This window comes from Panicum hallii, chromosome 6 (assembly GCF_002211085.1).
Source record: "Panicum hallii strain FIL2 chromosome 6, PHallii_v3.1, whole genome shotgun sequence".
Classification (NCBI taxonomy): domain Eukaryota; kingdom Viridiplantae; phylum Streptophyta; class Magnoliopsida; order Poales; family Poaceae; genus Panicum; species Panicum hallii.
Window position 1 is genome coordinate 1,283,059 of NC_038047.1, and position 12,069 is coordinate 1,295,127.

At 46.5% G+C, this 12,069-nt stretch overlaps 2 protein-coding genes across 2 annotated transcripts; both read right to left on the bottom strand.

Moving 5' to 3' along the window:
* Positions 1 to 1,149: 1,149 nt before the first annotated feature.
* On the bottom strand, positions 1,150 to 2,999 carry LOC112897724 (40S ribosomal protein S13). The gene is made up of 5 exons (XM_025966118.1): positions 2,881 to 2,999; positions 2,677 to 2,749; positions 2,436 to 2,574; positions 2,169 to 2,355; positions 1,150 to 1,407 (listed from the first exon to the last, which is right to left on the bottom strand). The coding sequence occupies exons 1-5, from the start codon at positions 2,901 to 2,903 to the stop codon at positions 1,374 to 1,376; spliced, it is 456 nt and encodes a 151-aa protein (XP_025821903.1). The 5' UTR covers positions 2,904 to 2,999; the 3' UTR covers positions 1,150 to 1,373.
* A 2,861-nt stretch (positions 3,000 to 5,860) lies between these two features.
* On the bottom strand, positions 5,861 to 6,848 carry LOC112897726 (probable calcium-binding protein CML7). The gene has a single exon (XM_025966120.1). It carries the CDS (start codon positions 6,722 to 6,724, stop codon positions 6,278 to 6,280), a length of 447 nt encoding a protein of 148 aa, XP_025821905.1. The 5' UTR covers positions 6,725 to 6,848; the 3' UTR covers positions 5,861 to 6,277.
* Positions 6,849 to 12,069: the final 5,221 nt, after the last annotated feature.

Below are 12,069 nucleotides of genomic sequence, written 5' to 3' on the forward strand. Positions count from 1 at the left end.
CATAAGAGATTGCATGTGAGAATATCATTTTCCTGTAGGCGAATTGTTAAGCGGGCTTTCTATGGTGATCATGTGGGAATGTTGGAATGGTAATTCTTCAACATTACCACAATAAAGCTTCCGCTTTGATTAAGCTAGCAAGCATGGTCAGGAATGGATTTAATAATGTAAGTGGTTGTCACCGTAGTTGACGTACGTAGTCCTATGAATACACTCGGTGGTGGTGCGTGAAGTCACATTTCTCCCCCACAAAATATTCGAGGTTGAAAGAGTCTGTCAGATAAAACACGAGGTTGCTGGCAATCCCCTGCTGAGAATTTACTACTCTAGTGCAACAAGTCCTGAAAAAGTACTTTGAATGAATGATGCAGGCTGTGGATTCCTTTTGTTGATGAAGAGATAGCGCCAATTTCATTTGCTTCTTAAAAGACTTCTAACTGCTAACAGCGAGAGTGCCTTAGATCATGAGCATGAACAGCGCCAATTTCTCATTGAACAAGAAAGATAGTAGTATTGATCTGAGGAGGTGCTTGCTGTACATTTTTTGCATCAAGGTTGGATCCACAATGATGTCCAAGGCTCAATCACAAAAAAAATGATGTATTAACAATGTCATTATCAAAGCAGGGAAATGAGACGAACGGGCCAAAAATGCATCATCACAGCAACATAAGATTGTTGATGTGCCTCTTATACCACAACGAACCAGCAGAGCGACCTGACATGCAAAGAAAGAAGAAACGAACCAGCAGAGGAACCTGAGAAGAAGAGAAAGTGGATCGAAGATGGAGTGTGGATTATACTGTATGCTGAAGTGGTGGCTGTGCTTCTCTTTTCTGAATCTGCTTTGGAAGCAAACACTCGTCGATGCATCAGGTAACGCTAACCTAAGGTTTAACACATTCTGAAACTGTGTCCGCCGCTACACTTACAATCGTCATAACACGCTGGCCAATCATACAGATTAACACGCTAACATGTTTCACATGTCAAACACTGGCATATAGTTGTTTAATATGGGAAAACATTTCGAGGCTGGTCAAGTACTGTGAATTGTCTCACGCACTTCTCCGTAGAATAATCAACCACAAAGAAAAGGAGGCTTCACGAGCAATGTATAGCAAACCACCATGACGATGCTAGCCGATGCAGAAAAAAGGGGCTATCTGGGACAAAACATGGATGCATGTTACGTTTAACAGACAGATTCGAGAAACCAAAAATGGTTTATGGGATTCTCCAAGTAAACATAGAAAAAGTTGAGGTTCCTTGTCCATCTAACCCGCTCCAGACTCATTAAGCATTACATAAATTCATATCTAGAACAAGCCAATCTCAAAGAAGCTAAAGACCACACCATCTGAAGAGATCACTTAGGCCACCAGAGTGCTGGCAGTGGTCGACTCACTGCACAAAAGCAAGGAAACATTCATGATCAGCAATAAGAATACAAGTCCATACTTGGAGTTCAAGTAGAGAAAAAACCCATCCAATTCATAACATGTGGTCATGTGCTCTGCTAAACAAACAGTGATGAACCTTATATTTATTCATCAGAGAATAAGAAACACCCCTGAAACATAGGCATAACATGTTCATGAACCAATAAGGTATGTCCAAGGCTATTAAATTTTGCTTCTAACAAAAAACTTCAGCAGTTACATACAAGCTAACATGAACTAGCTATAACTTGAATGGAGGTCTTCAAACAGTAGCTGCCTTTTCTCAACTTAAACATAACTATAAAGGATTCATGATTTCACAAACTACAAAGTTCACTAGTGAACATTACTTGTATTCAACAACACGATTTTTTGCTAGAAATCAGTGCAGATTATCAATTGTAGTCAAATTGTATTGTATCAATTTTGTAGTATTAAACATGAGTAACACATAGGTAATATGTCCTAAACTAACAGTAGCCTAGATCTTCACCCCACGAGATGAAGGAAGGGACACTAATCATGCCAAGCTAGCTTACATGGATTAAACATATAAAAATTCCTCCAGCACTGCATAGCATCGAATCACATATAATAAATACAATGGTCAAAGTAGCACTTGGCATTTATACTCACAACTAAACCATAACAATTACAAATTCAACAAGCACTGCACATTTTCAGAGATACAGTTACGAGGCATATGAATGGGCTGGATTGACTTACTACTTCCAGGTGGGCGGGAGCTTCTTGGTGCGCTTGTAGTAGCGGGCAAGGCGGTGGATCCTGCTCTCAACAAGAATGAGCCTGAATTTGGAGTCCTTGTCCTTCCTGTTCCTCTCCAGATGCTTCCTAATCGCCACCGCCTTCTTGATCAGGAAGTAAAGGTCCTCCGGGATCTCTGGCGCGAGCCCTACGAAAGCGCATCCACTCATTGGCAAACCGCGCGCAAACACTGACAAACAAACAAGATAACATGTTCCGGGTTCTCACCATGGGCCTTGAGGATGCGGAGGATCTTGCTACCAGTGACGCTCTTGACGAGCGGGATACCGTGCTGGTCACGGAGGAGGACGCCGATCTGCGACGGCATCTGACCCTTCTTCGCGGCCTTGGTGATCATCTCCTCCACCTACCAACCAGCATCAAACGCAGCAGCTAACGATTCGCATCAACACAAGCAAGCCATCGACGCCCCAAATAAAATCGAGGAATGACAAGAGAAATCACTCACATCGGAGGCGGCGGTCTTGAGCCAGGTCGGGGGAGTCCTCTTGTACGGCAGCGCCGACGACGAGATACCCTTCCTGCGTCACGGGGCAGCACATCAGCCATCAGCGAGCGCACAGAATTCATAAAGCTAGAGAGCGATGCCACCACGAGCGAAGGGAGAGGCAGAGCGATGGCTCCACGAGCGGAGGGAGGGAGGGGGGCTTACCCGCGGCTGTGCATACGCCCCATGGCGGCGGCTGGGGGTTTGTCTCCGGCGACGGCGGGGTCTTGCTGCTGCTGCAGCGGCGGCGGCGGCGGCGCGAGGGCGAGAGGGGGCGCGGGCGGCGTTAGCAGAGGGTGCGGTCTAGGGTTTGGGGGCGCTACTTATAGTGAGCGGCGGCGCTGAGGGTTTCGCGGCTAGGGCTGCCCGTTTTGGGCTGGGCCGTATGATGGGCTTCGTTTATGTGCAGGGGATGTTTCAGCCCAGGGAACGTCATCTAAAAGTTTGCTGGAATTTCTCGTTTGTGGCAAACCATCTTATAAAATGTCTTTTGTCTTGTTTCAGCCTTACGATTATTGGCCTATGAGATGATATTAGTGTCAGCATCTGTACTGTGAGTATCTGCGTCTGTACTATATTTTATAAAAAAAAAAATATTAGTACTGAAAAGTTAGTGATTTTGGAATTTCTTTTTCTTTTAACTAAGTCGTGCGTGTTTGTCTGTCCGTTGGATTGGCCACTGGAAGCAATATTCTCTTGATTGTTCGTGGAAGGCCTTGTCATTGCTTTGCCTAAGCCAGCTCTGATGAAGTCGAACGCAGCCAGTGAACAAAGAAAGCATCGAACTGATGTTGCCAAAAGAAAAAGTTCCGAAACGCAACCGCCACAAAGTTTAGTACCCCCCTCCAAATTATAAATTGTTTTGGCAAGTCTAGATACGTAGATTTTGCTAATCACCTAAATATATACTATATCTAGATACGTAGCACAAACTATATATCTAGATTTATTAAAACGACCTGTATAATTTGAAATGAAGGAAGTAATTAAATCGATCTATAATTTAAAATGGAGGAAGTAGTTTAGCTCCGTGCACAACGTTCGTTGGGTATCCGATTTCCGGTGTTTTGAGCTGAATGAACACTTCAGCATGCTCACAGCGTCTGAACTCTGAACTGGAGAACTCAAGCGACATTTCCTGAAATTCGAGGTACAGCGTCTTGCAGCCTGATTCGTGCAGGTATAGCTAGCTACTCACATTCTGAAAGTTTCAGAAACATGACGATGTGGTAGTTGATCGAACAGGGTACCCCCATACGACCTCACTCACACACCGAAATAGCAGTGCAACATTGTGAACAGGTGGAGGAGAATCCGGTTAGCCAACTGGGCAACTACCCGGCCAGCAGCTAAAGAATGATCGGTATGCAGGGGAGCTCAGCGGCTGACTGAAGCTCCACCACAGAGCTAGATATCTGCAGATGATGTCAGTTAGCGGTAGCTCAGCGCAGCAACGGCTTTCTGAACTGCATGCATCAAGTATATAGTAAATGAATCCTTTCGCTTATCTTTTCAACTTTCTGAGGCTAGGGGAGGAGTCAACAATTGATGAATTCCTTCGACTCACCAGCAACAGTTTTATTGAAAAAACCTTACAGACTTGGAGGACTATAGGCAACACATATAGGTGTAACAGGCAAAAGCCTCCAACCTTGGGTACCAACAGGGAATCAGGAACTTTTCTCCATGAGCAAACTGACAGCATATAGCATTAGATATCTAGATCAATGTAACACAAAACAGCACAACGCGTTTCTGGAAGATCAATGCAAGGGGAAACAACATATTGCTTCCAAAAGAGCTTTGTAAGATGTAATGGCGTAATGGACTTCTAAAGGAATTTTGAACCAATGTAAGACCATAGGTTACATGAATCAAAAGCAAAGGGAGGTGAAAACGAATTACTTTTTAGTTTAGTTCATTGAGGTAGTCCATGATAATCTTTGTGACTTCTGTGAGCACAGGGAAACATATTACAAAGAGGGATTTAGTTTACGGTTATTGATATAGTTCATGATAACCTTGGCAAGTATGCAAAAGCTGAGATCTAAGAGCTTCTCATTTAACTTTGTTGAACACAGGGAAACCCTTCCATTTATGGTTAGCCACACTTCCCAAATTTTGGCTGAGCATGCAAAAGCCCACAACTATGTGCTAGAAGAAACCCAATGTAAGGTTTTCCCCTTTGTTAAATTAACATTGTATAGTGCTAGATCAGTGTAACAGCACATTAGCTTTCTAGAGGGCATTTTAATCAGTCAATCAAGAGAGTAAACTGTGTTATAGGTGCTCAAGGACTGTGCTTCATGACAACCTTGAAAGGCATGGAAACCTTTTGGGGAAGATCTAAACAAATGATGAAATTTATAAGTATGTGGAAGACACCAGTTATTCATTCTCTGAAAAGGAACATCTTAATGACGCTTGGGACCAAATCAACAATGAATACATACTAAAAAAAATCACCCTATGTATTTGACATATTTCTTGCTAGATTACTTAATATCAGAAGGCAGTTTTCTCCATGAGTAAATTAACATTGTATAAAGTTAGATCAGTGAAAGAGCATATAGCTTCTAGCCTTTTACCAGAGGGAGTTTCAATCCATTCATCAGGAATATCAATTGAGCTTATGAAACAAACACTGAATGAAAACAAGATTTCTAATTGAAGACAATGGAAGACTTGGGTACTGTTTCATGATGCCAGAAAATCATGAACAGCTTTTGAGCATAACCTAAAGAAATGACTGCAATTCCATGTATATGGGCATCCACTTATCAGTATCTACCTCATGAACTGCAAGGTTACTAACTATAAAGGGCTAGTCCCACTCATGAGAATTTAGATTGATAAGACAACCCAGTGGGACTAGGAACAATTGGACTGGTGGACCGACGACATCACAGATCCTACACTGCTATCACTATCATCACAAGTGAGATCGTGTTTACCACTATTGTTGACAATCCCCGTTACATGAATGAATCAATCAATTGGGAGAGTGGCAGCCTACACAAATAGGCAACACCAGAAGTCCTACACCGCCCCATGAAATTTCCAGATTCTTATACCAGCAACGAACAAAAGTAGCAGCACCAAATCAGCAACAGTCCGTAAACCAGCACAGATCATATAGCATCAATTTGAGATAAGGCAAGCAACCGTTTTCGGATCGACTGTTCCAATAACGGTAGCATCAAATAAGCAAGATAGCCAAACAGTGATGATGGAAACACCGGAACAGATCCACACTTTACATTGCAAAAAGTATTACATTACATGGAGCTAAGCAAAGCATCATCAGCCAGATCCATTAATTAATTGATCGGTCGATAAACACACACACACACACGCACGCACCATTATCCATCCATTTATCCAAATCCTAGTAGGCAGAGCAGTTCCGAAATGAAAGCACATAAGAGAAGAGAAGAGAAGAGAAGTGATGGGCAAATTCAAATGAGACAAGATCAGATGATACGAAACCAAACCAAATCAGATCGTCAAGCGCGCGGCGGGGGGTGGGTGCAGTGGGATGGGCGAGGAAGGGAACGGCGAATCATTTGGCGACGATGCGGCGGATGAAGTCATCGTAGCGGATGGTGCCGTCCGGCGCGACGTCGACCTCGCGGATCCACTCGTCGAACTCGTGCGGCTCGAGCTTCTCGCCGATGGAGGTGAGGACGTGGCGGAGGTCGGCGACGGAGACGGTCCCGGAGGCGTCCTTGTCGAGGACGCGGAAGGCGTCGCGGAGCGGGCGGTCGAAGGGCTCGGGGCGGAGGTGGGCGCGCATGAGGTCGAGGAAGCGGGGGAAGTCGAAGGGCGCGGTGAGCTTCTCCTGCGCGGCGATGTCGCGGAGCTGCGCCTGCGTGGGGTTCCCGCCGAGGGAGCGCATGAGGACGCCGAGCTCCGAGGGCGCGATGCGGCCGTCGCCGTCGGTGTCGAAGAGCGAGAAGGCCTCCCGCATGGAGGCGATCTGGTCCTCGGTGAGGTCCTTGCCGCCCATCGCGCCGCCGGGGATCGGATCGGGGCTGGGGGGGTCGGAGGGGATCTCGCGGCGAGGGGGAGGGGAGGCGTGCGGGGGTGCTGCTGCTCGCGCTTGCGCGTGGGATTGATTGGGTGGTGCCGTGGTGGTGGGGAATCAGAATCACGGGGTGGGCTAGTGGCAACGCTCGTGGTGGCGTGCCGTGGTGGGCTTGCGGGTGGAATTGGGTTTGGGTTAATTGACACTCGGGCCTCTTGACTTGAGCCCTCCTCTTCGGCGCGTGCAGGTGGTAGTCGTGGGCTGGTAGCTGGGCGGGCCGCCACTGGAAGCTGGTCGCGGCGGGCGTGTGCGTGGGCTGTGGCCCAGGGGGCTGAAATAAAACAGCAGGAGTCCAGCGAGCTTTTTTTAAAAAAGGGATAAAAATAAAATTCGAAAAAGGGAGCCGGATGGGAAAAATTCGGAAAATGCGTACCCCCACCCGTTGAGGCCCCTCCCGAGGGCCTCTTCGCGAATAAGAAAAGTTTCTTATTCGCGAAGAGGTCCCTAAGGCAGTCATCCTCCCCGGCCAGTGGGTGGGAGATCCCCTTTATTATTTTTTATATTTTGTTGGTTGGAATTGTTATGTTTTGTTGGAATTTATGGTTTACAAATTATTTGAAATTCAGAATTTTTTCAAATAGAATATTTATTCGCCATACTCTTTTGTATACGTATAAAATTTTAATTCAATTTTACGAAGAAGATTACTGTATTTCAAACTCGTATGAAGATGGTTAAACGATAACGTTTTGTAACGTAGAATCAAAATATTACGATAGTACGACACGTCAACCAATTAAAAAGAAAATAGTATCATACAAAAACAGTTTAAATATAAAAAATCCACCGAATCAGGAGTATCTACCTCGCCTGTTCCGGACCTCGCGCTCTCTTCGTTCTCCCCCCCTAGTCCTAGCCCGTCGGCGTACGTGGTCCTCCGAGTACGTAAATGCATCTGGAGCACGGTGAGGACGAGGCGAAGGAGGTGCAGGCGTGAACGGGTTATCCTGGGACTGTGCATCTGGAGCGTCATAGGTCTGGGAGGGACCAATGATGTCAGGCCCGGCGCCGCCGCCCACCAACTCCGACCAAGTGGCGGAGCCGCCCTCCTAGTCGTCCCATCCGGCACACCGAATGGACCACCGTGTGCAGAAGCTCCCATCGACCATGCATGCTGAGTATAGCCCTGAGAGTACGGAGCAGCTGGCGTCAAACCCGACGGGAGAGACATTCCTGGAGCATAGGCGCCAAACGTCTGAGGCTCCATTCTTGCAGGAGGAGGTCCCATTGCTGTCGAGTGCATGACTATAAAAACAAACGAAATTAGTCGTGTAAATCAAAGGTGATCGAAATAGCAATTATAAAGGACTTACAGCTTGAACTAGCGGCAATACCGCTGGACGCTGCGTGCGGTGCTGCAGAGGTCGACGGGCCAGCTGTGTACACGTGGGCGGACGCATGAGATGAATTGGAGGCCCCCACGTCGTCTCTGCTGCGACACGTCAGTGCACGTAACGCTCGCGTCAAGTTGTCTTGAATCTTACGCAAGCTATCTTTATACTGTGCCTCCGGTACACGTACTCCACGTTCAAGCAACGTGATCTAAGATGAAGCTTCGACCTCCGCGAAGTTGATCAGATCGATCTGCATATGTAATGGGAAGCAGAGTAATATTGTTATTGATCTTTTGTAAAAAAAGATTTAATAATTCAAGTTGCGAAAGACGTACCGCGCCACGCTGCGCCTGATCACGGTATGAGGGATACGTGTCCGAGATGGTCGGCTGGTGCTGATGCTCCGCGTCATCAATACGTGAAAGAGTAACGTACGGACGCGTGCGAGGGAGGTACCAGCGGAGGTATGCGCCGTATGACGCCTCCGTGTGTGGCTGCGGCTCGTCCCGCACATCGTCACATGCGTCATGCCACCCTTCTACGTACTCCTGTAGCTTGACGATCTAGTTGACCTCGTTGGCATGATATCCCCTGCGCGAATATCTGTTGCAAATATTTGAAAGACAACATTACTTTATGATAACGATTACATAATTAATACAAAATGAGTTATCACAAACTTACTCGTGTACGTTGCGCGGCACGGCCTGGAACGCTCGAGGTAGGAGAGGGAAGTGCTGTCGTCGCCCGAACTGCCTCATCACTCGCTCGACGCAGTACGGCTCGATGATAGTATCGAACACTAGGTTCGCCTTTGTGAGCCAGTACGCCTCGTCATGCGTGCAGAGGGATGACAACCCGTGCGGCGCACGTGTCTGGATAGCCGCAGCGGTGTACGGGGTCCAGATGATATCCTGTGGCCGCATCCGATCAAATTCGGACACGAACTGCGGGTATGCTTTTCGAACCTGCCGATGTGCCCAGCTCATCTGCAAAATTACACAATTGCATCGGTACTTTGCATATACAGAAATGTACAACAGTAAATTAAAGAGTTTACCCGTCGATTGGTCCAAAGCGAACCCATCGTGGGGCTATCCTCGTGCCACATCCCATACATCTCGGGCGGATAAGGCTCCTCGCTGATTAGGGGGCATGCTATGGCGAACCGCTCGTACGACCATAGCTGCAGCAGAAGTGGGCAGCCTGTGATGACGACGGTCCTCTCCGTCTTGAAACAGGCCTGGCAAAGGCCTCGGTACGTGGCAGCAAGCACTGCCGATCCCAGCTCCACCCAGGTATCTGGCCCGGCTCCGCATCCGCAATCGCGCGCGTACTGGATGAGAACCTTGTCCACATAATTCCCGCTAGAGTTGCAGAAAAGAGTCCAGCCGAACAACCACAACAGATATGCCTGCAGGTAGCGCGACACCTCGTACTGCCCAGCCAGAGGGTGGAGATCCTGAGCCTGAAATATATTTGTTCAATGCTTAGAGGTAGTCACATATGATTCAATTAAATTAATTAAAAAATATTTGTACTTACCCTAAATTGTATTATCCAACACTTGGCGGGGCCGGGCGCGTCCGGTACATTCACAAAAAGTGGCGGGTTCACTGGAGCAAACCACTCCTGAAGCTCCGCCCTCCAGAAAGGTAGCACGGCAACCGAGCCAACAGCTTCACCCGCAATGGGAAGCCCGAGCAGGTACGACACGTCCTGCAACGTGGGGGCCATCTCCCCGCACGGCAGGTGGAACGTGTGCGTCTCCGGACGCCACCTGTCCGCCAACGCCGCAAGTAGAGAGCGTTCCAGCTGCATCCGCTTCTTGGCGCCACCGTCTTGGCCGTCGCCGGCCTGAAGCATATGTGTGAGTGGCAGCAAACTAGCCTCACGTAACCTGTATATTTTGCATTGTGGTTACAATTATCGTACAAGCTATACATTAGTTCCATAAAAAAATACAAAGTATCACCTGTCAAGTCAGCGGTCGTCCAGGTGCAACAACTCCTTTGCTACACGAGGGCGCAACTCGTGAAGCTCCTGCCCCTCCACCGCTGCCAGGTACGACCTGTGCCGTTCGTCGGTGTTCGCGTCAAGGAGCTCCGGTGTCTGAGCCATATCTACATGAAAAAACTATTGAATTACTAAAAACTATTCAAAATATAACTACCCTAAGAAATATTCCTAAAAACTATTGAAAATATTAAAACTATTCAAAATATAACTACCCTAAGAAATATATCTAAAAACTATTGAATTACTAAAAACTATTGAATTACTAAAACTATTCAAAATATAACTACCCTAAGAAATATTCCTAAAAACTATTGAAAATACTAAAAACTATTCAAAACACAACTACCCTATGAAATGTATATAAAAACTATTAAAATTACTAAAAACTATTCAAAATATAACTACCCTAAGAACTATAACTAAAAACTATTAAAAATATTAAAACTATTTATAATAGAACTACCCTAACAAATATTTCTAAAAGCTATTGAAAATACTGAAAACTATTCAAAATATAACTACCCTAAGAAATATATCTAAAAACTACTGAAACTATAAAAACTATTCAAAATATAACTACCCTAAGAAATATATCTAAAAACTATTGAAAATACTAAAAACTATTTAAAATAGAACTACCCTAACAAAAATTTTAAAAACTATTGAAAATACTAAAAACTATTCTACTTATAACTATCCTAACAAATATTTGAAAAAATAATTGATAATTATACGACTATAACGAGAATATACCTCCAAACCGACGTGTGGACAGGGCTTCGCCGCTTCCTCTCCTCCTTTTCTTTTTTGTTGATTTTTGCTGAATATTATGAGAATTAGAGGGTGGGTGGGGGGCATAAATAGGGGGGGGGACGTCCCGCCCTCTGGGAGGGCGGGATGCCCCTCGGGGGAGCCTCCCGCCCGTTGGGAGGGCGGGATGCCTCTCGGGGATCCTCCCGCCCATTGGCCAGGCGGGATGCCGCATCAGGGGCCTCTTCGCGAATAAAAAAGTTTTCTTTCGCGAAGAGGCCCCTCCTCGGGGGCCTATTCGCTTTTTTCGACACCCCGCCCGCTGGATGGGCGGGATGTCGCCTCCCGCCCGTTGATCAGGCGAGAGGCACCTATTTTTCGAATTGTTCCAAACCGGCACCCTTTTTCGAATTTAAATTTTTTTAACTTTTTTTTTTAAAAAAAGTCGGAGTCCAGCAACAAAAAAACATCGAAACCGCCGGCTTAGTTAACTCGGCTGCTAGGCTGCCCCCGCTCCTCCTGGTTAGGCCCACTGGGCGCATCCCATCCCATCTTGTCGGACCGGACTGACAAGGCACTTTGAGGAGGCCTGCCTGCCCCGCTAAACCTATATAGCTTCGGTAGGTTTTTTCTTACGTAGCTTCCGGTGTTGGAGATTCGTGCAGAGATTTCTAGCCGTCGGATTTTCTACCCCTATCCCCACTCTCACCCGCCGGCTCCCCACCATTGCTGCTACTGCTGGCCGGGCGCCTCCTCCGGCGCGCTGCTGCTGCGGGCACGCCGCCGCCCCGCATGCGCGCGCCACCATCGCGGCCGATTCAGCAGCACGCGGGCGCCGGCGCTCCCAGCGGCCATCACGGCTGATGCTCCCGCGCATGCGCCGCGGCTGCCTCCGTCGTGCGCCGCCAGTCGGAGAAGAAGCTAGGAAACTGTTGAAATAGATTTTAAAAAATGTTGATCTAGACTTTGAAAAATATTGAACTTAGTTTTTTTAAATGTTCAAATAGGTTCAAAAAATGTTGATGATAGTATTTGTCTGAAAATGTGGATTTGTGTTTAAAAAAATGTTGAATATGCCGTTTTCAAATGTTGATCTTTTTTAAAAATATTGAATCTAATCTTTCAAAATGTTAAATTTGAATTTTTAGTTTAAACTTAATAGAT

Bases quoted from the DNA above. Each gene is read 5' to 3' on its own strand.
- LOC112897724 (XM_025966118.1), bottom strand. From the start codon at position 2,903: ATGGGGCGTATGCACAGCCGCGG. The intron at 2,750-2,880 runs GTAAGCCCCCCT...CCCGTGACGCAG, and splicing joins GGGCGTATGCACAGCCGCGG to GAAGGGTATCTCGTCGTCGG. The intron at 2,575-2,676 runs GTGAGTGATTTC...GCTGGTTGGTAG, and splicing joins TCAAGACCGCCGCCTCCGAT to GTGGAGGAGATGATCACCAA.
- LOC112897726 (XM_025966120.1), bottom strand. From the start codon at position 6,724: ATGGGCGGCAAGGACCTCACCGAGGACCAGATCGCCTCCATGCGGGAG.